Source organism: Tauraco erythrolophus, unplaced genomic scaffold (genome assembly GCF_009769465.1).
Source record: "Tauraco erythrolophus isolate bTauEry1 unplaced genomic scaffold, bTauEry1.pri scaffold_138_arrow_ctg1, whole genome shotgun sequence".
NCBI classification, from domain to species: domain Eukaryota; kingdom Metazoa; phylum Chordata; class Aves; order Musophagiformes; family Musophagidae; genus Tauraco; species Tauraco erythrolophus.
Window position 1 is genome coordinate 1 of NW_028238600.1, and position 23,299 is coordinate 23,299.

The following is a 23,299-nucleotide window of genomic DNA, read 5'->3' on the forward strand; positions in this document are numbered from 1 at the left end:
CCGTCCACCCGAGCGTGGCCAAGCGCGGTGCCGCCCTGCACGCCCTGCTGCAGCACCGCCACCACCTCCGCCTCGCCCGCGACTACAGCCGCCGGCTGAAGGCTGCCTCCGACTTCGTCCGCCGGCTCCTGGTGCTGGTGGAGCAGCCGGAGCTGCCGGCAGGGAAACTGGGGGCCGCCCAGCCACTGCGGGGGCTCTGCCAGGAGCTGCGGACGCACGCCGGCCACTGGAGCGGGCTGCGGCGGCGCATTCGCGGTGACCCGTGGCTGCGGCCGCTGCTGCTGCGCAGGCACGAGTCGGTGGCGCACATGCGGCGGGCGCTGCTGCTGCTGGCGCTGCACGCCGCGCGGCTGGCCGAGCGGCACGCCGAGGCGCGGCTGCGGGGGCTGGCACGGGCCGGCCCCGCTGCCACCCCTCCGCCGGAGCTGCTCTCTGACCTCTTCCAGGGCCTGGAGATCTACAACCGGGTGGTGGGTGACCTGGCCCTGGAGCTGAGCATCGCCGGCTTCCTGCCCACTGGCATCGCTGGCTGCCGCAGGGTCACTGGGGATCGCTCCCACGCCTTCCCCACGGACAGGGTGCTGGGGATCCTGGCTGCCGAGCGGGGCCGGCTGGCGGCTGAGCGGCTCCAGCCCCTCCTGCAGCCGCGGGACGGGGGTGGCGAGGCAGAACATGTCTGCTGGGAGGACGTCACGGTGCCTTGGCCCCCAGAGCACGGCCCCGCGGTGGATGCGGGACCGTCTGGACAGGAGGAGCCGCTGGGCCTCGCTGGGGAGCTGCGGGCGCTGTGCAGGGAGGATGAGGAGCTGGTGGGCCTCATCCTAGAGGTGCTGGTGGCCTCCGCCGACAGCCTCTGGCACCACATCCTCCACGGGCCCAAGCAGGAGACGCCAGCGACGGCAGAGTGCCCCGAGTCCCTAGAGCCGCCGGCGGCCAGCCCGGACACGGCCACCGGGCTGAGCTCTCCCGGCTGGAAGTCGGTGCGGTGGCTGGACGCCTCCCGCGCGCCGGCAGCCCAGGCCCTGCATGCCCAGTACCGCCCGCTCTTCTGGGGGGCTGCTGGCACCGCACTGGGGCACCGCCTGGGGCTGCTGCACCGCGGGGCAGGCAGGGCCGCCGCCGCCGCGCGGGCATTGAGCCACGCTCTCGCCCAGGGTACGTGAGCGCTGGCGCGGGGGGTGTCGGGTTGGCGGCACCGAGGAACGGCTCCCCGGGATCCCTCCGGTGCCGCCGCGGGGTGCGCGGGCCCTCACGCCGTGTGTGCCCCGCAGCCCACGTCCCCTGGGAGTGCGAGGAGGAGCTGGGGCGGCTCTGCCTGCGCCTGCTGTGCCAGGGCGTCCTCCAGAGCTGGGAGAGAGGTATGGGGTGCGGGATACGGGGTGCAGGGTATGGGGTGCTGGTGGGAGGGCAGCACAGGGGTGCTCACTGGTGCCCCCCCGCAGACTTCACCCGCGCCCTGGGCTCGGGTCTGTCCGACAAGTGCTCCGGGGAGCCGGTGCCGGCGGCAGGGCCGGTGCGGAGCAGGACGGCGCGGTGCCTGCAGCGGCTCTACCCAGCCCTGGCCTTTGCCCTGCGCTGCCTGCGGCCCCTGCCCGCCTGCCTGCCCAGTGAGTGGGGCATCGGGGACGGGGGTCCCCTCTGGGCTGACCCCCACCTGCTGGGTGCCGCTGCCCACCACAGCCCCCTGACAACTCTCGTGCCTCTGTGCCCCCCCAGGCCTCCCCCCTGGCCCCCCCTGCCTGCGCCTGCAGGTGCTGGGCCGCTGCCTGGCCGTGGCGCAGGCTGCCTGCGCCTGGCTGATGGGCAGAGCCTGCCGCTACCTGGCAGCCTGGGCCCTGCCCCAGTTCCTGCTCGTCACCCAGGGGGACCTGCAGGTACGTGGGGGACAGGGACGTGCCCTGGGGGGGTCGGTCAGCCCCCTCCTCGCGGAGGCTGGGCCATGGGGCCGGCCGCTGGGCAGGATTCCTCTCGCCCCTCTTCCCTCCAGCTGCTGCAGATGGAGACAGACAGGCTGGTGGTGCTGGTGAGCGGGACCTTCCCGGAGCCTGGGGACACCCCCCCGCCGCTGCCCCCTGCTCCGCTGTCCCACCAGGAACACCAGCTGTGCCAGCAAATTCGCTCCATGGCTGCCAGCATCCAGGTACAGCCTGACTACTGCCTGCGGACATCCAGGAGCTGGCTGGAGCCGTGCCATGCCATGCCATGCCATGCCATGCCATGCCATGCCATGCCATGGCGGGAGAGGCCCCAGTGGTTCTGCTCCAGCTGGGCATGGCCCAGGGAGCCACAGGGTGCCGTGGGGCCACTGTGCCACTCCGGCTCCCCCCGCTCTGCCCCCCAGCTCTTCTCAGGGGACGTGCTGAAGATGTTCTCCACCAACTGCAAGCGGAAGTCGGCGGAGATCTTCGACCAGACCATGCCGCTGGGCAAGCACTGGAGGGTCGGCCTCCGCGCCGGTGGGTACCGTACCGGGGTGCCAGGGTGCTGGGCAGGGCCGTGGGCAGGGCTGAGCATGTGTGTCCCCTGCAGACCTGCCCAGCTCCCCCAGTGCGTACGCAGCAGCGGCGGCGCATGCGGTGCTGGGCCAGGTGCTGCAGGGTGCCCAGCTCCTACCCTGCGACGCCCAGGCGCCCGCCCTGGCCCGGGTGACCACGGCCTTCCTGGAGGCCTGGATGGACCACATCCTGGCCCAGCGGATCAAGTTTAGGTACCGGTGGTGGGCAGCAGGGCTGGGTCGGCGCGGATTGTGCCGTGCCGGTGCGGGTTGTGCCGTGCCGGTGCGGCCGGGCTGAGCGCTGCCGGTGCCCCCCAGCCTGCAGGGAGCCTTGCAGCTGCGGCAGGACTTCGAGCTGGTGCGGGAGCTGGTGGGCTCCGAGCGCTACGGGCTGGCCCCCGAGACCCGGCAGTCCCTGCTCTCCCTCCGCGTCTTCCAGCAGATGGACGGGGCCATCCTCTGCCTCCTGCAGCAGCCCGGGGGGGCGGCTGGCATGTCCCCCCGGCCCTGGCACCCCCTGCGCCGCTGCTGTGAGTAGGGGGCAGCGACGGGATGGGGATGGGGATGGTCCGCGCCCACTGCGCTCCTACCCGAACCCCTGTGGGCTGTGGCCATCCCAGGTCCTGGCAGACGGCGGGACGGGTGTCGGGGAGCGCAGGGTGGGGGCAAGAGCCACCTCTCGGTGTCTGGGAGCCCCGGCACGGATGGGTCCTCGCCCCATCCTCACCAATTCCCATCTCTTCTCCCCGGCCAGGCTCGGACGACGGTGCCCACCCGCAGGAAGCGGGCACGGGCAGCCTGCACGGCCTGGAGACCTTGGAGGCACTGACGACGGCAGCGGGGAGCCCCTCGGCCACCCCCGGTGCCGAGCTACCGGGACGGCTACGGAGCGGCGTCCCCGAATCCTACTTATCGGGCAACCAGCAGCAGTGGCTCTCGTTACGGTTACACCGTGCCCGGCGCTGGCGCGTGCCCGGCTTACCCTGCGTGGGCAACGGTCCCGAAGCCTGACCGTTCGCCGCCGCGGCGGCAATAAAGCGGATACGGGGGGGTTCAGCCAGTGCCCCCCCCCCATCTCCATCCCTGCGTCTCTCCCTGTGTCCGACTGCGGGTGGGAATGGACCCGGGGACCCCAAACCCCGGGGATGGGGGGGATTCTGGGGGGCTCCGGGCCCCCCGGCATGGCTGGAGCATCGCTCCCGCTTTCCTGCCTGCAGTTCCCAGTGGGGTGGGCTCTGCCCGGTCCCCCCGACCCCCCTCCCCGGGCTACCGGGCTTCGGCAGCGGCTGAGCCGCTGCCGAAGCCCGGTAGCCCGGGGAGGGGGGTCGGGGGGACCGGAGCCCCCGGTATGACTACGGCTCCCATGATGCCGCCGCCCCCGGTCACTTCCGCCGCGGGGGCGGGGTCGAGGCGAGCCGAGCGCCCCTTCCCGGTCCCGGTCCCGGTCCCGGTGCGGCCCCCGGGTGCCGCCCGCTATGGCAGTCCCCGCCGCCCAGTTGGGGGTCGCCGAGCGCGGCCCCTTCGCTACGGCAAGTAACGGCACCGGTACCGGTACCGGACCGAACCCCCGCCCCCCCGGGCAGACTCCCGGTTGGGACCGGGAACGGGGCCGAGACGGGGCCGGTGCTACGTGTGCGGGGCGGGGGGCGGCACCGGCGGGAACGGAGGGGGCCTTGGGGGTCCCGAGGAGGCTGGAGAGCACTTGGCGGGGGGGGGTCCGTGGGTGTCCCAGGGGAGGGTAATGGTGCGTGGCGGGGGTCCCGGGAGAGACTGGGGGTACATGGTGGGGGTCCCAGAGCAGGTCAGAGGGTCTATGGGGGTCCCAGGAGAGGCTGCGGGGTACATGGCAGGGGTCCCTTGGGGGTCCCAAGAGAGACGGGGGGGTATATGGTGGGGGTTCCAGAAGAGGTTAGGGGGTCTGTGTGGGGTCCCAGGAGAGGCTGGATGTGCATGGTGGGGTTTCATGGGGGTCCCAAGGGAGGCCAGGGGTGCATGGTGGGGGGTCCCATGGGGGTGTTGGGAGAGGCTGGAGGCCAGGGGTCTATGGGGGTCCCGGGAGAGACCAGAGTTAGATGGTGGGGGTCCCATGGGGGTCCTGGAGGAGGCCAGGGGATGCATAGCTGGGGTCCCTTGTGGGTCCGGGGGGAGGCCAGGGGTCTGTGGGGGTCCCAGGAGAGGCCAGGTGTGCATGGCAGGGGTCCCATGGGGGTCTCAGGAGAGGCTGGGGGCACATGGGGGTCCTGGGGGAGACCAGAGTTATGTGGCAGGGTCCCACGGTGGTTCGTGGGGGTCCCAGAGGAGGCCAGGGGTGAATGGCAGGGGTCCCATGGGGGGTCTCAAGAGAGGCTGGGGGCACACAGGGGTCCTGGGGGAGCCCGCATTGGCTCACGGTGATGGTGCCCGCGGTGCACAGGGCCCCTGCCCGGCGGGCGCGGAGGAGGACGGGGACGAGGAGCTGCTGGGGGCCGGGGGTCCCCACACCTGGACCCCCCAGGAGAAGCTGCTGCATGAGGCGCGGCTGAAGGCCAAGGCCAAGCGGCGGCTGCGGCGCACCTCGTCCCGGGACTCGGCCCGCGAGTCGCTCTCCGAGGGCGCCGAGCCCGGCCCCGAGCCTGGCAGCCCCAAGGGCCGGGCCCACGACCGCCGGTCCCGCATGGGCAAGGGCCGGGGGCTGCCCAAGAAAGGTGAGGGGCAGCGCCCGGCAGGGACCCTCCCGTGTGCCCGTGGGGCTGGGCGCCCTCCCACCACCCGGGGGGACCCCACTGAGGGTCTTGGTGCCCCCCACCGCCAAGCCCCCGCTCACCTCGCATGTGCCCGGTGCAGGCGGTGCTGGGGGAAAAGGCGTGTGGGGTGCCCCCGGCGTGGTCTACGGCTACCAGGAACCCGACGCCCGTGACCCCAACTACGATGAGGCGGCTCAGGTACGGCCCCGGCCCCCCGCCCCGGCGGGCAGCGGCACGGGCAGGGGCAGCATCGTCCTGTCCCCGCAGGGCGACACAGTCTACGCCACCGTGGTGCCCGAGCTGGAGGAGGGGGAGCTGGAGAAGAACGTGCAGCCCATGGTGCTGGAGTACTTCGAGCACGGGGACACCAGCGAGGTCATGGTGCGTCGGGGCGGGGGGCCGCGGGACGGGCGGGTTGGCATGGGCTGGGGTCCTTGGGGAGGGGATTGGGCCCCCTCGGTGACACGGACCCTGAGGGACGGGGCATGCTGGCATGGGGAAGGGTCCCCTGGGGAGGGGGTGAGGGTCTGTTGCTGATGGGACCCTTCAGGAAGGGGCAGGGTCCCCTGAGGAGAGGGGTCCCTTGGGGGTGGGGACCTTCAGGGGGGTCAGGCTGGTGCAGGAGGAGAAAAAGGGGGTCCCTGGGGGGTGGGGAGTGTCCCTGGAGGGCAGCAGGAGTCTCTGGGGGAGGTCGGGGGTCCCCCAAGGAGGGGCTGGGGGTCCCTGGAGGCAGGTGGCAGCTGACGACGTGCCGGGCGCAGGAGCTGCTGCGGGGGCTGAACCTGGGCAGCCGGCGGCACGCGGTGCCCTCGCTGGCGGTGGCCCTGGCACTGGAGGGCAAGGCCAGCCACCGCGAGCTCACCTCCCGCCTGCTCTCCGACCTGGTGGGCCGCGTCGTCGCCCCCGAGGACATCGCCTGGGCCTTCGACAAGATGCTGCGGGACCTGCCCGACCTCATCCTCGACACCCCCGAGGCCCCCCAGGTGTCGGCGGGCGCCGGGACGGGGATGTGCCAGGGGATGCTCTGGCGGGGGGAACGTGGCGGCGCTGGGGGATGTTCTGCAGGGACACAGCTGTGCTGGGGGGGTCCCGGCTTTGCCAGGGGGGTGCTCTGGGGTGCACGGCTGTGCCAGGGGATGTGCCGAGGGGCCACGGCCGTGCCGGAGGGATGCCGGTGGGCGCGGCGGGCAGCGGGATGGGGCGCTGACGCTCTGTGCCCAGATGCTGGGGCAGTTCATTGCCCGGGCGGTGGCCGACCACGCGCTGCCCCTGGACTTCCTGGAGCGCTACAAGGGGCGCGTGGACTGCGAACACGCCAGGTAAGCGCCACCCTGGCACCTGCCGCCCCGCCGGCGCGCCGCCCTCACCCGCCTCTCCCGCAGGGCCGCCCTCGACCGTGCCGCCGTCCTGCTCCGCATCAAGCGCGACGTCAACCGGCTGGACAACGTCTGGGGTGTGGGGGGCGGCCAGCGCCCCGTCAAGCACCTCGTCAAGGAGGTCAGTGCCCCCTGCTCCCGTCCCGCGCCGCGTCCCCCAGCCCTGCCCGCGACCTGGCCCCCTGGACACCTCCCCCTGCTCCGTGCCTCATCCGTGCACCCCCCGCCTCCAGATGTGCCCCCAGAGATGCCATGGACTGTCCCTGCCACATCCCTCGGGACATCTTCCTGGCCACGGTGTCCCCCAAAACGTGTCCCAGTGCCCACCCAGGGCAGTGGTGACCCCCAGCCGTCCCTGTGCCCTCCCCAAATTGGGACCGTGTCCCCACGCTGTGCCCTCGTGCTCCCCTGGTGTCCCTGCAGTGCCGTGCCCCTGTGCCATCCCCCGGTGCCCCTGCAGTGCTGTGTCCCTGTGCCCCCCCGGTGTACCTACAGCACCTTGCCCCCACCCCGTCTCCCCGTGCGCCCCCGGTGCCCCTGCAGCGCTGTGCCCGCGCCCCAGCTGCCGCTGTCCGCAGATGAACCTGCTGCTGCGGGAGTACTTGCTCTCCGGGGAGGTGTCGGAGGCCGAGCACTGCCTGCGGGAGCTGGAGGTGCCCCACTTCCACCATGAACTGGTGTACGAGGTGAGGGCTGGGGGTCCCAGGGGTCCTGGGGTGGGGGCCACCTGCGGCCCCGCTGATGCCCGCTGCCTGCAGGCGGTGGTGATGGTGCTGGAGGGCTCCGGGGAGGGGCCCGTGGCCATGATGGTGACGCTGCTGAAGGTGCTGTGGGAGACGGGGCTGGTGACGCTGGACCAGATGAACCGGGTGAGCGTGGGGTGCACGGAGGGGGTGTCGGTGGGCAGCCTGCCCCGGGGCTGACGCCGCTCTGCGCCCTGCCGGCTCCCCCAGGGCTTCCAGCGGGTGTACGAGGAGCTGGGGGACATCAGCCTGGACGTGCCGCTGGCACACGGCCTCCTGGAGCGGCTGGTGGAGCTCTGCTTCGACCGCGGCATCATCACCAAGGCGCTGCGGGACGCCTGCCCCGCCAGGTACCGGCACTGGGGTGGCCGGGGGCACCGTGGGGGTGCCCCCCTTCATCATCATCCTCCTCCTCCTCCTCCGCAGGGGCCGGAAGCGCTTCGTGAGCGAAGGCGATGGGGGACAGATCAAGCAGTGAGCGGGGCCGGCCTGGGGTGCTGCCGGCCATCAGCCCCTGGGACCCCCACACAGCTGTGGGGTGCTCCAGGACCCCCACCCGGCTGTGGGCTGCCCTGGGACCCCTGCCCGGCTGTGGGGTGCCCCGGGACCCCCACCCGGCTGTGGGGCTGCCCTGGCACCCCCACCCAGCCGTGGGCTGCCCTGGGACCCCAGCCCGGCTGTGGGATGCCCCGGGACCCCTGCCCGGCTGTGGGGTGCCCTGGGACCCCCGCCCGGCCGTGGGACCGCCCGAGGGACACAATAAAGCGGCTTCCCAGGACGTGCTGAGCGTGGCCTGTGTTTGGGGGCGGGGGGGGGGGGTTCCCGGGGGTCCCGCGTCCCCCCCGGGCCGGGATCGGGGCGAGGACGGACCCTACAGTTCCCCCTCCCGCCCGCCAGGGGGCGCCGCCGCCGTCGCGCCGCGATGACGCCAGCGGCGCGGCCGGGCCATGGCGGGCGAACGGCGGCGACGCGGCGGGGAAGGAGCTCGGGAACGGAACCGGGAGCGCGGGACGCGGCGGGAAAAAGAGCAACAGCGGGAAACGGGGCGGGGACGGGCCGCGCTGGTGGCGGTGGCGGCAGCGGCAGCGGCGCTGGCGCTGGGCTTGGCGGTGGCGACCGAATGGAGCCGGTGGCGAGCGGCCGCCCGCCTCGTTACCCCCGCACCCCGCGCCCCCCGCGGTGCCCCCCGGTTCTACCGGGCCTCTCGCCTCGCCCAGCCGTTTCTGGGGCACTTACCGGCCTCACGTCTACTTCGGGATGAAGACGCGCAGCCCGCGGGCTCTCGTTACCGGTGAGGAAGAGGAGCGGGAGCGGGGGAAGGCCGAGCCCCGGGGCAGGGCAATTGCCCTGCCCCGGGGCTCGGCCCTCCCCCGCTCCCGCCCGGTGAACCGGGTCTGACCCCCCCCCCGGTGCCCCCAGGGCTGATGTGGCTCCAGCAGCACGAGGCGGGCGCCGATTTGCGTCACACGTGCGAGCAGAGCGACGGCCTGTCGCGATATGGCTGGCTGATGCACGACGGGGAGAGTTTCGGGATGCAGGAGATCCGGGACGGGAGGTTGGTGCTGAAAACGGAATTCGTCAAACGCCCGGGAGGGCAGCACGGAGGGGACTGGAGTTGGCGCGTCACGGCGCGGACGGAGGTGAGTGTGCCAGGAGAAGCGCCAGGAGAAGCGCCGGGCACCACCTTCCTTGTGCCTCCTCCCATCCTCCTCTTCCTCCGCAGGGCACGGGCGGCCCAGCCCCGCTCCTCTCCCTCTTCTTCTACGTGGCTACGGATGAGCAGGGCACGCTGCGGCCGCACCTGGAGAACGGCACGCGGCTGGCCGCCGTCACGGGGACGACGGAGGAGCTGGGGCACTTCACCCTCACCTTCCTCCGCCCCACGGCGGGCGGCGGCGACGACCTCAAATACGCCAGGTGCTTTGCTGCAGTGCCCCCCGGCCGGCCCCCCTTCCCTGTCCCTCCTTCTCTCCCCCTGCCCTGTCCCACCTTCCCCCTGTCTCCCCCTTTTCCCCGTTCCCCCACTTCCCTGTGCCCCCATCTCCATCCCCCCCTTTCCCTGTCCCCCCCTTTTCCCATCCTTCCCTTTTCCCCATCCCCCCCCTTTTTCCCGTCCCACCCTTTTCCCAATCCTCCTTTTCCCCGTCCCCCCGCTTCCCTGTGCCCCCATCTCCATCCCCCCCTTCCCTGGCCCCCTTTCCCCATCCCCCCCTTTTCCCAATCCTCCTTTTCCCCGTCCCCTCGCTTCCCTGTGCCCCCATCTCCATCCCCCCCTTCCCTGGCCCCTCATCCCCATCCCTCCCTTTTCCCATCCCTCCGTTTTCCCCGTCCCCCCCCTTCTCCCCGTCCCCCCCGTTCCCACCCCCGACGCTCTCTCTCCGCTGGCAGCTACAACTACCTGGACGCGGCGAGCCCGGGGCTGCACCGCCTGACCGAGGTGGTGCGGAGCAGCCTGAGCAACCGCTTCGTCTTCGCCCCGCCGGGGGGTGCCCGCCGCCGCTTCTTTGGCACCGACGCCTTCCGGGGCCTGCCGGGGGAGCCGCCGCCGCGAGGGCGCCTGCTGCTGCACCAGGTGACGCTGGAGCCGCCCGGCGCGGTGGAGGTGACCTTCGAGTCGGGCAGCGCCGCGGGCCGGCCGGGGCGGCTGGCGGGCACGGCGCTGTCGGCGGCGCTGGCACAGCACGCAGCCGCCTTCGAGCGGCGCTTCGAGGAGACCTTCGGGCTGGCCCGCAAGGGCTTCCCGCCGCCGCAGCAGCGCTTCGCCCAGGCTGCCCTCAGCGACCTGCTGGGGGGCCTGGGCTACTTCCACGGGCGCTCCCTGGTGCGCTCCCCGCTGCAGGAGCACCCCGTGCCCGCCGCCGAGGCCGCCCTCTTCACCGCCGTGCCCTCCCGCTCCTTCTTCCCCCGCGGCTTCCTGTGGGACGAGGGCTTCCACCAGCTGCTGCTGGCGCGCTGGGACGCGGCGCTGAGCCGCGAGGTGGTCGCCCACTGGCTGGACCTGATGAACGCCGAGGGCTGGATCGCGCGGGAGCAGATCCTGGGCGAGGAGGCGCGCGCCAAGGTGCCCCCCGAGTTCCTCCTGCAGCACAGCGAGGCGGCCAACCCCCCGACGCTGCTGCTGGCGCTGCAGCACCTGCTGCCCGCCGCCCCGCTGCCCTACCTGCGCCGCCTCTTCCCCCGCCTGTGCGCCTGGTACGACTGGTACAACCGGACGCAGGCGGGGCCGCTGCCCCTCACCTTCCGCTGGCGCGGCCGCGATGCCCAGCACGAGCTCTTCCTCAACCCCAAGACGCTGGCCTCGGGGCTGGACGACTACCCCCGCGCCTCCCACCCCTCGCCCGACGAGCGGCACCTGGACCTGCGCTGCTGGATGGCGCTGGCCTCCCGCGTGCTGGCCGAGGTGGCCGAGCGGCTCGGCGAGCCAGCCGGGCACTACCGGGAGATGGAGCGGGCGCTGAGCGACAACAGCCTGCTGGAGCAGCTGCACTGGGCCCCGGAGCTGGGCGCCTTCGCCGACTACGGCAACCACAGCGCGGCAGTGGGGCTGCGCTGGCAGCGGGCGCCGCCGGCGGCGCCAGGGCAGCCCGCTCCGGCCCCGCAGCTGGTGCGGGAGGTGCGGGAGGCGCCGCGGCCTGCGCTTCGTGGGCGCCCTGGGCTACGTCAGCCTCTTCCCACTGCTGCTGCAGCTGCTGCGGCCCGACTCGCCGCGGCTGGGCGCCGTGCTGGGCGCCATGCGCGGCGAGCGGCAGCTCTGGACGCCCTTCGGGCTGCGCTCCCTGGCACGCGACAGCCCCTTCTACCTGCAGCGCAACAGCCAGCACGACCCACCCTACTGGCGCGGCGCCGTCTGGGTCAACATCAACTACCTGGCGCTGCGGGCGCTGCGCGGCTACGCCGACGCCGCGGGGCCGCAGCGGGAGCTGGCGGCCGAGCTGTACCACCAGCTGCGCCACAACCTGGTGGCCAACGTGTACCGGCAGTACGCCGAGAGCGGCTTCCTCTGGGAGCAGTACAGCGACAGCACGGGCCGCGGCCAGGGCTGCCACCCCTTTGCCGGCTGGTCCGCGCTGGTTGTGCTGGTGATGGCCGAGGACTACTAGGGTGGTGGCCGGCAGCTTGCCCGCACGGCTGCCCCCGCCTGCCTTTCTCAGGTGCTGGGGGGGAGGCACGGAGCCCATCGCCTCCCCCCCCCCCCGAAATAAACCTCCGCCACCGTGGCCTGTCGCTGCCTGTGTCGGGGTGGGTCATGGCTCCATCCTGTGCCAGCTACCCCCTTCCTCCCACCCTGTGCCAGGCACGGTGCCAAGGCAGCACCCCCTGTGCCGGGGGGGTTGTCCCAGCTCAGCCCCGGTGCCCCCAGCAGGCGCACGGCTGCCATACTTCCACATCTCTTTAATGGTGAGAGAACACTGTGTGAGCTGCCTGGGCCCCGGCGGAGATGGGGGTGTGCCCACCTGACGGGCAGCAGCACCGGCAGCGCAGGGGGCACACAGGGGGCCCTGGTGGCTGCAGCCCCTGGAAGCAGTTCGGAGGGGAGGGGGCTCCAGTGGGACCATGCCGAGAGCGGGCACTGCCCCGGGGCCTGGCTGTGCCACACAAGGTACCAGACACAACAGGGCATGGAGGGGGAAGGGGGGTGGCAGACGAGGCAAGGGCCCCCAGGGGCTCTGCGGTGAGAGTCCAAACCCTGGGGACGCTGCCCCAAGCCCCCGGCAGCGGGCACACGGTGGGGCCCAGTGCGAGCTGTGCCCGGGCCGCAGGGCAGCACCAGGAGCAGGAGGGAGGAGGCAGCCCCCGCCGCAGCACTGCCCATCCCACTCTGCCCTGTGCCAGGCACCCTCTGAGCAGGAGGGGGGTTGCACCCGCTGTGCCCCTGCGTCTGCTCCAAGGCGGGAGAGGCGGAATGGGCTGGGCCAGCACAGCTGCCTGCCCCTGCCCCACGTATGGGCAGGGGGAGCGGGCAGCAGGATGGGGCCAGGCAAGCTAGCAGGCAGCGGGGCGGGCAGGGCTCGGCCAGCGGGCACGGGTTCAGACGGGCAGGGCAGGCCCCTCACCGCCCCCCTGGCCTGGCAGCCCACAGTGGGGCGGGGGGCCAGCCTTGCCCAGGAGCTGGGTGCCCTCACCCTCCTCCTCCTCCTCCTGGCAGCGCCCCACCTCAATGCCCGAGTCCCCAGTCAGGCGCCGGTGCCGGAAATGCTCGCCATCCTCCCGGGCCACACTGCTGCCCTCCTCCTCCTCACCCTCCTCGATGTCAGAGCAGAGGTGGCAGTCGGCCTCAAAGAAGTCCACGGTGGAGGAGAAGAGGGCATGCTTGTGCGGCGCCTCGCGGGCCGGCGCCTCCTCAGTGGGCAGCTCCCAGCTGGTGCCGGTGCTGCTGGTGCCGCCCTCCTCGCTGGGCGTGCTGGCCCGGCTGCGCTCCGTCTCATCCGTCGCCGGCACCGAGAGCGAGGTGCTGCTGGGGGACGTGGCGCAGCTCGACTCGCAGGAGCAGCTGCTGGAGTTCTCCGAGCTGGGCGAGAGCGTCAGGCTGCTGGAGCCCCGGCGGCCGCGGGGCCCGCTCAGCTGTGCCAGGATGGCGCTGTACGGCGGCGGCGGTGTGCTGGGGTGGTGGGCCACCTCCTCGTAGGCCGGCAGCTTGAAGGAGGCCAGCATCCCTGGGGGGGGGGGGGGCGGAACAGGGGTCAGGGTGCCGCCGGGTCCTGCGCCCAGACGGGACAGACTCTGAGTGCGCAGCCAGGGGCAGCACCTGGGGCAGAGCCGGGAGGATGTGGGGGGACACGGGGGCACCAAGAGGGCCAGAGGAGATGTGAGGGGGGCTGTAGGGGCACCAGGGGGGCCGGAGGGAACGCGAGGGGGGCCGGGGAGCCCCCCCACTCACTGAGGTCCATCATGGAGGCGGGGTAGTTGCAGGCACCGTGGTAGGCGATGAGGTTGATTTCCCTCTGCCGCTGCTGCTGCTGCAGGCGCAGCTTGGCCCGGCGGTGCCGGTAGGCGCAGCAGCAGCTGAAGAGGATGAGGATGGTCCAGAGGAGCCAGAACCCTGCGGGGAGCAGAGCGGGGTCACCCCCGGCTCGCAGCCCACCTCCCGCGGGGCGGGGGGGCGGCAGCCCCTGACACTCCCCCCCAGCCGGGGCGCAGCCCCGCCCGCACTCACACCACAGCTCGTAGTAGTAGGTGCAGCAGCCGGTCTCCCCGCAGCAGTGCCCGGTCTCGCACACGTAGGGCTGGTTGTTCACCCCCGGGCAGTACTCCCGGGCCTGCGGGCGCAGCCGCCCCGTCACCCCGGACCGGCAACGGGGCGGCCGCCGCGGCCCCGGGGGAAGGAGCCGCGTCCCGGCCCGCCGGCAGCGGGTCCCGCCCGCGCCCCGGCCCGCGGTCCCCGGCCCCCGGCCGTACCTGCTGGTGCTGCCGGCCCAGCAGCGCGGCCCAGGCCCCCTCGGCGCCGCCGCTCCCGGGCCGCTCCATGGCGCCGCCTACAGCCCGCCGCGGCCCCGCTCCGGCTCCGCCCGCTCGGCCGCCCCGGCCCCCGCCGCCCGCAGCAGCAGCCGCTGCCCCGCCACCGCCGCCGCCGCCGGCCCCATCCCGGCCGCCCGGCTCGCCGCCACCGCCCGGGCCGCAGCCTCCGCCGCCGCCATCACGCCCGGGCCGAAGATCCCGCCCCCTGCCGCCGCCGACCGCCCAATCCGCCGCAGCCCCGCCGCCGCCCGCCAATCGGCACCGCCGCCGCCGCCCTGCTCCCGCCAATCGTGCGCTGTCTGCCCGCGCCTCACGCCCAACAACAGAGACAAAGGGACCGAGCCCCGCCCCCGCCGGGATTGGCGGCCGCCGCCACCAACCGCAGGCGGAGTCCCGCCCCCTTCCCGACCGTGACTGGCGGGCACGCCAGCCAACCACAGCCTCGCCCCGCGCCGCCGCGCCCCACCCACAGGCACAGCCTTCCCCGGCCGGCCGGGGCCCGCCCTCGGGGCGGGCGTTGGGGAGAGCGTGGCCAATGCGCGGCGCCGGCTCGCCCCGGGCGAATGATTGGCGGCGGCCCCAACCAACCAACACCCTTGCTGTCTGCCGGGCACGGCCGCAGCCAACGGGCGCTGCCCGCGATGGCGGGGCCGGGCCGCCCGCGACACGCCGCGGGGAGGCGGGACCCGCAGGCGGCTCCGTCACCGACAGCCTTTAATCAGCCCCGCGGCACCGGGCAGCGGCGCCGCCGCGGGGCCCGCCCCGGCCGTGACCCCCCTCCCCCCCCCCCCCCCGGTGCCCTCAGTCCGTGCCGGCCCCCGCCGGGCCTAGGCCGCGGCCTCCCGGTGGTGCCGCCGGTAGCAGGCCAGGCTGCAGAGCGGCAGCCCGGTGCGGGAGCACGAGTACCGCTTGCGGTTGGAGCAGCCGGCGACGCCGCAGAGCACGGGCGGGGGCGCGGCGGGGGCGGCGGCGGCGGGCAGCAGCGGCAGGGCCACCCCAGGCGGGAAGGAGACGGTGATGCGGTCGATGGCGTTGCAGTAACGGATGACCGGGCAGGGGGCCGGCCTGGCCCGGCGCTCCCGCAGCGTCTTCACCTTGGCCTTGTGCGTCTTGGTCAGGCGCTCGATGGTCTGGTTCTTGTTCTCCTCCGCCTTCCGGGCCGCCTGCAGGCGCCGCTTGCGCGCCCGCTCCTCCCGCTTCACCAGCATCTCCTCCGTCAGCTCCTTCGCCTTGTAGCCCATGGGCAGCTCCAGCAGCGGCTGGCTCTGCTGCTTGTGCAGCAGGGCTTTCTGCGGGGGGCACCGTCACCGCGGGGGCACGGCCCCCAGGCAGTGGGTGCAGCCTGGCTGGGGCCCCTCCTGCCCCACACCTCGCCCTGCTCCTGCTGCCAGCAGCCCCACGGCCCGGGCGGCACCCCTCAGCCCGGCCCCCGATGGCTCTGTGGCCCCCCTCACCCGTCACGACCCCCCCCCTCACCTGTCGTGCCGTCAGCAGGGACTCGTCCACTTCCTTCTTGAGCTCCCCGTTGTCGTCCAGCTCGCCCTTCTCCAGGGCATCGAGCCAGCGCTCCTCTTCCTCCTCCTCCTCCTCACGGGCAGCAAAGCAGCTCTCCGAGTCCAGGTCCGGCAGCGGCGAGGGGTCCAGGTTGCTGTCCTCGTCTGGGGGGGAGAAGAGTCACTGGGGGCGGGGGTGTCGCCCCACCCTGGGGTCACACCGCCCCTGAAGCCGAGACAGGGTGACTCGCGCTGTCCCAGGCAGCAGGGCCAGGGGCCGTCCGTGCCCCCTCAGCGGGGCATCGGGCACTGCCCAGCCCGCCCTGGCACAGGGGGCACAGCCGCACCCACGGCCCGTTTAGGGGGGCACAGAGCACCCCTGCAGGGCCCCCCCGCTGCTCCAGTCCCCCGAGTCCCCCCCACAGCCCCCTCGCCCCGGTGCCGCTGCCCCCGGGGCTCACCCAGCCAGGCCCGGTACTGCTCGATGGGCACCCCCTCCGTGGGCTCCTCCTCCTCCTCGTCCACCACCATCAGCGGGGAGGGCGAGCGCGGCGCCTCGGGGACCACCGTGAAGGTCGGCACGCTGCGGGGAGAGCGCGGGGGGGCTGGTGAGGCCGGGAGGGGCCAGCCGGGCCGCGGGGGCCGGGCCCCGGCGGGGGCGGGACGCGCGTCCGAGCGGCACGACGGTGCCTGCGGGGTGGGGGGCGAGCCCGGCCGGCCCCCCCCCGCCCCCCCCTCACCTCTTGGTGCCCAGGATCTGCCCCCCCAGCTTGATCTTGAGCTTGAGCTGCGGCTTGCGCGGCTCGGGGGCGGGGGGCGGCCCCGCCGCCTCGTGGTGGTGCTTCTTCTTGTGCTTCTTCTTGTGCTTCTTGTGCTTCTTCTTGTGGGAGCCGTGCCCGCCGCCCGCCGCGCCCTCCTGCCCTGCGGGGGCACCGGGACACACACACGCGGCCGTCAGCCCGGCCCGGGGCCCCGGCGCCGCCGCGGAGCGACCGGCGGGGCCGCAGCCGCGAGTCGCGGCCCGGGCCGCTCACCGTGCTCACCGCCCTCCATCCTGCCGCGCCGCCAGGCCTTGCTCATCCGGTGCCGGTGTTCCGCCGTCTGGGGGAACCGATTACCGGGCGGACCCACTTCCGCCCGGCGCGGCGCGGCGCGGCGGAACCCGCCCAGGACGGGCGGGAGGGGAGTGATGCCGCCGCCGCCATCTTTGAAGTGGGCAACAGGGCAGCGCTGCCCGCTTCAAGGCTCGCGGCGCCTGTTTCCGCCGGGGCAGCGCGCGCCCGGGCGCGCCGCAGCTGTGCATGAATTAGCACGTGCACCCCCCCCGTACCCCCCCCCCCCCCACGCCCCCCTACCCCCCCCGTCCCCGCAGGCTGCCGGCGCTGACTCGGGCCATTGTCCCGCCCGTGCCAGGAGCTGCCCGGTGCCAGCCCCGGTACCAGCCCCGGTACCAGCCGCGGCCCCGCTCCGACTCCTGCGGCTCCCCGGGGCGCTTTGCAGCGGTGCGGGTCGGTGGTGACCGGGATCGGCGTGTCCCGGTGCCCCACCGGTGCGTCCCGCCCCCGTGCCAGGTGCGGCGGGGCCGGGGAGGGGTTTAGCTCCCGGCTCGGAGCCGAGGAAACGTCCCGCGGGAGCCCCCGGTCACCGGCACCGGCACCATGTTCTGCCGCAACCAGGGCAGCCGGGTGACCGTGGCCCGCGGCTCGGCCCTCGAGATGGAGATCCGCCGCGGCCGCTGCCGCCTCAGCCTCCTGGCCGACTCCGCGCAGGTACGGCACCGCCGCCGTCGCCAGCACCGGGCCGCACGGGCAGGTGGGCAGCCAGGGTGCCCGCAGCCGCTCCCCGGCTCCTGGCACCCGCCGCCCTCGTCCCACCTGTCCCGCCGGCAGCACCGGCTGCCACCGGCCCAGCCGGGATTTCCCGCCGCACCGGCCGGTTCTTGCTCCGGCAGAGCGGGAAGCGCCCGCGCCCCTGGCATGGCCACCCTCGCCACCGGCAGCGTGCCAGGCCGGTGCAGTGGGACCACGGCCGGGGCTCAGCCGGGACGCCGGTGCAGGGTGTGCTGGCACTGGACGAGGGCTGGATCCATGCCAGGGCTGCGGGGGTCCAGGGTGCCCAGGGAGGGGGCTCCGTGGGTGCCAGGGCTCCAGGACGGGCTGTGGGAGCGGGACCCTCGACCCCGCCTCGCCAGGCACACGGTACGCGGCACATGGACCCTGGCTGGGCACGAGGCACGGGGGCTGGTGCACGTGGGGGGATCCTGGTGCGCTCTGGAAGGGTCCTGGTGCACACGAGGGGGTCCCAGTTCACACGCGGGGGTGCCCGGTGCAAACGGGGTGTCCTGGTGCACATGGTGGGCAGGGGTCCCAGTGCACTCTAGGGGGTCCTGGTGCACACAGGAGGGTCCCAGTTCACACGCGGGGGTGCCCAGTGCAAATGGGGGGTCCTGGCGCAAATGGCAGGCGGGGTTCCCAGTGCACACGGAGGGTCCTGGTGCACTCTAGGGGGTCCCGGTGCACACGGGGGGGTCCCAGTGCACACGAGGGTGTCCCAGTTCACACAGGGGGGGTCCCGGTGCACTGTAGGGAGTCCCGGTGCACACGGGGGGGTCCTGGTTCCCCTGGTACCAGCGGTGCACGGGGGGGGTTCTCCGGTGCACTTGGGGGGGGGGGGTCTCAGTTCTCCCAGTACTGTCTGCACACGAGGGGAGTCTCGATGCACACGAGGGGGTCCCGGTGCACACGGCGGGGTGGGTGGGAGTGTCCCTCCGCCAGGGGGCGCCCCGCCGCCGCTCCCCCCTCCCGCCCTGTCCCGGTATCCCGGAGCCGCCGGTGCCGCCGTGGGGTGGGGGCGGCCCCTGTAAGCGGAGCCGGCGGAGGAATGGCCGGGGGGGGTGGGGGGAAGGGGGGGGATGGGGGAGGCGGGCCGGGGGCGGGCGGCCGCCGCCTTCCTGTGCGCGCCGCGGCGGAGCGGAGGAAGGTACCGGGGGGGGGGTGGTGTCTCGCGCTGCTGCGCCCACCGGGGCCGGTAGGGGGCGGCGACCGGCACCGGGACCGGCAGGGGGACGGGAGGGGGTGGGGGGGGACGGGGGGACCCGTCCCCCCCACCCCCTCCCGTCCCTCCGCCGGTCCCGGTGCCGCGTCTCCTCCCCGTACCCCGATCCGTTTCCCCCCCCCCCCCCCTCCTCCCGGCACCCCAACCCGAACCGGTCCCGGCGCCCCCGCACCCCCTGTCTTGTGCCCCCCACCCTGCCTGCTGCACCCCGTCCCCTGCACCCCGTCCTGCCCCCCAACCCCCACACCCCTTATCCCGTGTCGTCGTGTCTCCCCCCCCCGCCTTAAACCGCCCCCGCTGCCCTTTCCCGCACAGTGTCCGGTTGTTCGGAGGGAGGGGGCGGCCGGTACCGGGGGGGGGGGGCTGGAGGGGGGGAGCAGCCGGTTCCCGAGCGGGGGGGGAGCAATGAAAGGGCCCTTTTCTCTCCGCAGCCGTGGGGTACGAAGGGGGGGGGGGCACCCAAAAGGATCCGACTCCCGACGGCGCTGGATGCAGTGGGGTCCACGGGTGGGGATTTGGGGTGGATGCGGGAGACCACGCCACCCCCCACCCCCCCCAGCCCCCCCCCAATAGCCGGGGGGGTCCCGGTGGTCCCGATGGAGGTGGCGGGGAGGGGGCAGCGCCTCCAGATGCAGGAAAAGCTGCGGATCCTGGAAGATCTCAACATGCTCTATATCCGTCAGATCGCCATTAGTCTCCAGGTAGGAACTGGGGGGACCCCCTCCTCGGGACCTCCCCCTCGGGACCCCCCGGAACCCCCCCCCGGACCCCGGGGAACTCGGGATCCGGGGGGGGATCCAGAGGTCCCAGGAAGATGGAAAGCGCTCCCCACCCGCACCCTCCTTGGGGGGGGGGGTGTCCGCATGAGAATGGGGGGGTGGTCCTGGGGTGTGTGGGGGTGACTTCCCGCTTGCTGCCGCCCCCCCCCCCCTTTGCCCGTTGCTTGGGGTTATTTATAGCAGGCGATGACGTCACTGCGGCTCCATGGGCAGGGGGCCCGGGGGGGGGGCGGGATGTGCAGGCAGCAGCCGGTACCGGAATGGAGCGGCAACCGGTACCGGCGGTGAGTTGGGGGCTGGAGGGTTGGGGGTGCTCCTCGCCCCCCGACTGGGGGTGTCTGCGGTGGCTGGGGGGCACGTTTGGGGGGCACGTGGCAAAGCTGGGGGGCGCGGGGGGCGTGTGGTTCCCCAATGGGGTGCGTGGTGGATTTGTGGGGTGCATCGCTCCCCCACGGGGTACACGATGTATCTGTGGGGCGCATGGCACATCCGTGGGGCACGTGGTGGATTTGTGGGGTGTCTTTCCCCCACAGGATACATGATGTATCTGTGGGGTGCATGATGCATCCGTGGGGCGCGTGGCACATCCGTGGGGCACGTGGTGGATTTGTGGGGTGCGTCGTTCCCCCGTGGGATACACAATGTGTTCGTGGGGTGCATGGTTCCTCTGTGGAGTACGTGATGTATCTGTGGGGCACGTGGCACATCCATGGGGCGCATGGCACATCCGTGGGGTGCATGGTGGATTTGTGGGGCGTCAATCCCTTGTGGGGTACACGATGTACCCGTGGGGCATGTGGCACGTCTGAGGGATGTACGGTGTATCTGTGGGGCGCGTGGTTCCCCCATGGGGTACGTGATGTATCCGCTGAGTCCACGGCTCTGCTGTGGGGTACATGATGTATCTGTGGGGTGCGTGGGGACATCCATGGGGTGCCTGGCACGTCTGTTGGGCGCTTGGTGGATTTGTGGGGTGTGCTGGTCCCCTGTGGGGTACACAGTGTATCCGTGGTGCATGTGGCTCCGCCATGGGGTACAAGATGTATCTGTGGGGTGCATGGTTCCCCCCCAGGGTACACGCTGTCTCTGTGGGGTGCGTGGCACATCTGTGGGGTACACGCTGTCTCCGTGGGGTGCACAACTTCCCTGCCGGCTGGGGCTGTTGGGGGGCGGTGGGGCTGCAGCCCCCGGGGCTGGGGGCCGTTCTGAGGGCACCCCCAGGGGCTGGCAGCTGCGTAGCCCCGGGGGGGCGCGGGGTGTTTATTTGGTGGCTGCAGCAAAGGCTGGTTTGGGGTGGGGGGGTGACAGAGGTAGCAATGGGGATCGGCCCCTGCCAGTGGGAGCGGAGCTGTGGGGGGGCTGGTGTCCCCCCCTGTGCTTAGGCCTGGACTGGGTGCCCTGAGCTGCACCGAGACAGGGGTGCACGGCTGGGACCCGCCATGTATGTGCAGCTGGGACCCCCCCAGCCAGTGTGCGTGGCTGGGACCCCCCGGGGGTGTGTGGCTGGGACCCCCCCACCCAAAGATGCGTGGCTGGGGCCCCCTAGCGCTGTGCATGGCTGGGACCCTCTTGTGCATGTGCAGCTGGGACCCCCCCCAGCCAGCGTGCATGTCTGGGCCCCCCTCCAGGGGTGCATAGCTGGGACCCCCCCACGTGTGCACGCCTGGGACCCCCCAGGGGTACATGTCTGGGACCCCCTAGAGCTGTGCACAGCTGGGACCCCCCAGGGGTGCCCGGCTGGGACCCCGCGCTGTGCGGTGGCTCCGTGTCCCCGGGCAGGCTGTAGCAGCCCGGATCCGGGGCCGGAGACCCCGAAGAGGTGAGGAGGGACCCGCACCCCCCTCAGCCAGCCCCGCCGAGTGCCGCCTGTCCCGCAGGACACGGAGATCCAGCGGAAGATGGAGCGGGAGCTGCGGCTGCGGGAAGGCGCGTGCAAGCTGCTGGCCGCCTGCAGCCGGCGGGAGCAGGCGCTGGAAGCCGCCAAGAGCCTCCTGCTCTGCAACAGCCGCGTCCTGGCCTACATGGCCGAGCTGCAGCGCAGGAAGGAGGCGCAGGTGCTGCGGCGCACGGCGAGGCGGTGAGAGCCGGGGGGCACAGGGGGGATGGGGGGGATGAGGGGGGGGCAGCTGGCACAGCTACATCCCTCCATCACCACCACCCCGCTTCCCCCCGCAGCCCCTCGGACGCCGGCCCCGTGGACGAGCGCCTGCCCTGCCGTGGCACCGTCTGCGTCTCAGGTATGGGGGTCCTGCTGGGTCACCCCCCCTCCGTGCATCCTGCTCGTGGGGGGATGCTGGTGGGGGGTCCTGGGTGCTGGCAGCCCCCTCACCACCCGCCTCCCCCCCACCCCAGACCTGCGCATCCCGCTGATGTGGAAGGACACGGAGTACTTCAGGAATAAGGGAGGTGAGTGGGGGTGCAGGGGGGCAGCACCCGCCCCCCCTGCCCTGTACTGACACCCCCCCCCACCTCGCCACCCTCCCCCTGCAGAGCTGCACCGCTGCGCCGTCTTCTGCCTGCTGCAGCTCGGGGCGGAGATCCACGACACCCCTATGGTGCTGGTGGACCGGACCCTCACCGACATCTGCTTCGAGGGCGCCGTCCTCTTGTGAGCGGGTGCACCCTGGGGGGACCCCTGCCCTTCCCTGACCCCCCCCGTGGGGACCTCTGCCTCCCCCAGGGGGACCCCTGCCCTCCCCTGCCTCCCCCCATGAGGACCTCTGGGCTATGGGGTGGCACAGACGGTCCTGGGGTGGGCGGTGGGGCAGGGAGGGCAGGGGGTGTTCCCCCCTCGCTGTAGCCCCCCCGCTCACCCGGTGCCCCCCAGCTCAGAGGCCGGGCCCGATTTCGAGCTGAAGGTGGAGCTGTACAGCGCGGGGCTGGCGGGGGGCGCAGCGCAGGGCAGCACCCCCAGGAAACTGGCCACCCGCCTCAGCACCTCCCTGGGACGCTCCGCCGGCAAGCGGGTGCGCGCCGCTATGGACGGGGGCCCCGGCAGCCCCCCGGGTAACGGGGGCACCAGCCCCCTCCTGCTGCCAGCCCCCAGCGTGCCGTGAGTACCTGTGCCCCCTGTTCTCCCCCGCCGTGTCCCCCCCGTCCCTGCTCCCCTCACCTGCCGTCCCCGCAGGGGCCCCAAATTCCACTTGCTGGCACACACCGTCCTCTCCCTGGCCGAGGTGCAGGATGGATTCCGCACCCACGACCTCACCATCGCCAGCAGCGGTGAGCACGCGTGAGCGCGTGGCACGGTGCGGCACGGCATGGCACAGCACGGCATGGGGCGGGCAAGGGGGCTGGGGGCCTGGCAGGGTGAGGAGGGGGAGGTCTGGGGTGGGATGGGGGGAGAGAGAAACCGTGGTGGGGTGCTGGTGGGGTTGGGGGTGATGGGTCTGGGGTCCCAGCTGGTCTGGGGGTGGGATGTGTCTGGGGGGTCTGGCAGGGTGGGGAGAGGGGTCTGGGGTCCCAGTAGGGCAGGGTGGTGCAGAGGGGGTCTGTGCCCGGGTGCCCCAGGCAAGCGTGCCCCCCCAGAGGAGAGCTCCTTCTGGCTGCCCCTCTACGGCAGCATGTGCTGCCGTCTGGCTGCCCAGCCCCGCTGCATGGCCGCCCCGGTGACCACCGGCTTCCTCCGGCTGCAGGTGAGCGTGGCACGGGGATGGGATGGGGATGGGATGGGCACAGGGATGGGGTTGGGGATGGGGATGGGATGGGATGGGGATGGGGATGGGATGGGGATAGGATGGGATGGGACAGGGATGAGGATGGGGATGGGGACAGAGATGGGGATGGGATGGGACAGGGATGAGGATGGGGACAGGGACGGGCATGGGGATGGGACGGGGATGGAATTGAGGATGGGGACAGGGATGGAACAGGGATGGGGACGAGGAGATGAGGATGGGGACCAGGACAGGACGGGGATGGGTGGTGGCCAGTGGGTCTGGACTGTAACAGGAGACCAGGGGATCCCCATGCTGGGGAGGGGGCTGCCCCTGTCCCCCTGCACTGGGCAGGGGATGGGCTGCGGTGGCAGGGCTGGGGGTCCCGGCAGGGCTGGGGATGACCCCAGGGGGCCAGTGCGGTGTGATGCCCACCGGTGCCCGCCACACTGACGGTGCCATCTCCACGGGCAGCAGCCGGGGGCCGAGGCGCAGAGCGGGGCCCGTCTGTACTGCGTCCTGCGC

At 73.2% G+C, this 23,299-nt stretch overlaps 6 protein-coding genes across 6 annotated transcripts; 4 read left to right on the top strand and 2 right to left on the bottom strand.

Moving 5' to 3' along the window:
- Positions 1–5: 5 nt before the first annotated feature.
- CCDC142 (coiled-coil domain containing 142) lies at positions 6–3,505 on the top strand (the record flags this gene model as incomplete). The annotated part of the gene is made up of 9 exons (XM_086630554.1): positions 6–1,155; positions 1,272–1,358; positions 1,443–1,607; positions 1,717–1,874; positions 1,988–2,140; positions 2,342–2,456; positions 2,530–2,707; positions 2,813–3,024; positions 3,249–3,505. Coding segments are annotated over 9 exons (2,475 nt in total), but the record flags the coding sequence as incomplete, so codon positions are not given.
- A 464-nt stretch (positions 3,506–3,969) lies between these two features.
- Positions 3,970–7,814, top strand: LOC147526064 (programmed cell death protein 4-like). Its single transcript, XM_086630555.1, has 11 exons — positions 3,970–4,023; positions 4,908–5,178; positions 5,318–5,415; positions 5,485–5,598; positions 5,979–6,200; positions 6,439–6,536; positions 6,600–6,714; positions 7,172–7,279; positions 7,352–7,462; positions 7,547–7,686; positions 7,763–7,814. The coding sequence occupies exons 1-11, from the start codon at positions 3,970–3,972 to the stop codon at positions 7,812–7,814; spliced, it is 1,383 nt and encodes a 460-aa protein (XP_086486681.1).
- Positions 7,815–8,283: 469 nt separating this feature from the next.
- On the top strand, positions 8,284–11,436 carry MOGS (mannosyl-oligosaccharide glucosidase). The gene is given in 6 exon segments (XM_086630559.1): positions 8,284–8,493; positions 8,495–8,627; positions 8,756–8,976; positions 9,060–9,253; positions 9,725–10,970; positions 10,972–11,436. Coding segments are annotated over 6 exon segments (2,469 nt in total).
- Positions 11,437–12,364: 928 nt separating this feature from the next.
- Positions 12,365–13,801, bottom strand: WBP1 (WW domain binding protein 1). Its single transcript, XM_086630558.1, has 4 exons — positions 13,733–13,801; positions 13,491–13,593; positions 13,215–13,376; positions 12,365–12,990 (listed from the first exon to the last, which is right to left on the bottom strand). The coding sequence occupies exons 1-4, from the start codon at positions 13,799–13,801 to the stop codon at positions 12,365–12,367; spliced, it is 960 nt and encodes a 319-aa protein (XP_086486684.1).
- An 818-nt stretch (positions 13,802–14,619) lies between these two features.
- Positions 14,620–16,365, bottom strand: INO80B (INO80 complex subunit B). The gene is made up of 5 exons (XM_086630557.1): positions 16,320–16,365; positions 16,026–16,206; positions 15,747–15,868; positions 15,269–15,450; positions 14,620–15,081 (listed from the first exon to the last, which is right to left on the bottom strand). The coding sequence occupies exons 1-5, from the start codon at positions 16,363–16,365 to the stop codon at positions 14,620–14,622; spliced, it is 993 nt and encodes a 330-aa protein (XP_086486683.1).
- Positions 16,366–16,943: 578 nt separating this feature from the next.
- RTKN (rhotekin) lies at positions 16,944–23,296 on the top strand (the record flags this gene model as incomplete). Its single annotated transcript, XM_086630556.1, has 9 exons — positions 16,944–17,054; positions 20,996–21,195; positions 21,294–21,355; positions 21,471–21,524; positions 21,609–21,726; positions 21,946–22,170; positions 22,246–22,340; positions 22,647–22,753; positions 23,249–23,296. Coding segments are annotated over exons 1-9 (1,020 nt in total), but the record flags the coding sequence as incomplete, so codon positions are not given.
- Between the last annotated feature and the right edge of the window lie 3 nt (positions 23,297–23,299).

Coding starts and splice junctions, on each gene's coding strand:
- LOC147526064 (XM_086630555.1), top strand. CDS start 3,970: ATGGCAGTCCCCGCCGCCCAGTTGGGGGTCGCCGAGCGCGGCCCCTTC. Junction 4,024..4,907: donor AGCGCGGCCCCTTCGCTACG/GCAAGTAACGGC, acceptor CGCGGTGCACAG/GGCCCCTGCCCGGCGGGCGC. Junction 6,537..6,599: donor GTGGACTGCGAACACGCCAG/GTAAGCGCCACC, acceptor CCTCTCCCGCAG/GGCCGCCCTCGACCGTGCCG.
- WBP1 (XM_086630558.1), bottom strand. CDS start 13,801: ATGGAGCGGCCCGGGAGCGGCGGCGCCGAGGGGGCCTGGGCCGCGCTG. Junction 13,594..13,732: donor TGGGCCGGCAGCACCAGCAG/GTACGGCCGGGG, acceptor CTGCGCCCGCAG/GCCCGGGAGTACTGCCCGGG. Junction 13,377..13,490: donor CTACTACTACGAGCTGTGGT/GTGAGTGCGGGC, acceptor TGCTCCCCGCAG/GGTTCTGGCTCCTCTGGACC.
- INO80B (XM_086630557.1), bottom strand. CDS start 16,365: ATGAGCAAGGCCTGGCGGCGCGGCAGGATGGAGGGCGGTGAGCACG. Junction 15,869..16,025: donor CAGATCCTGGGCACCAAGAG/GTGAGGGGGGGG, acceptor CTCTCCCCGCAG/CGTGCCGACCTTCACGGTGG. Junction 15,082..15,268: donor CCCTGCTGACGGCACGACAG/GTGAGGGGGGGG, acceptor TGCCCCCCGCAG/AAAGCCCTGCTGCACAAGCA.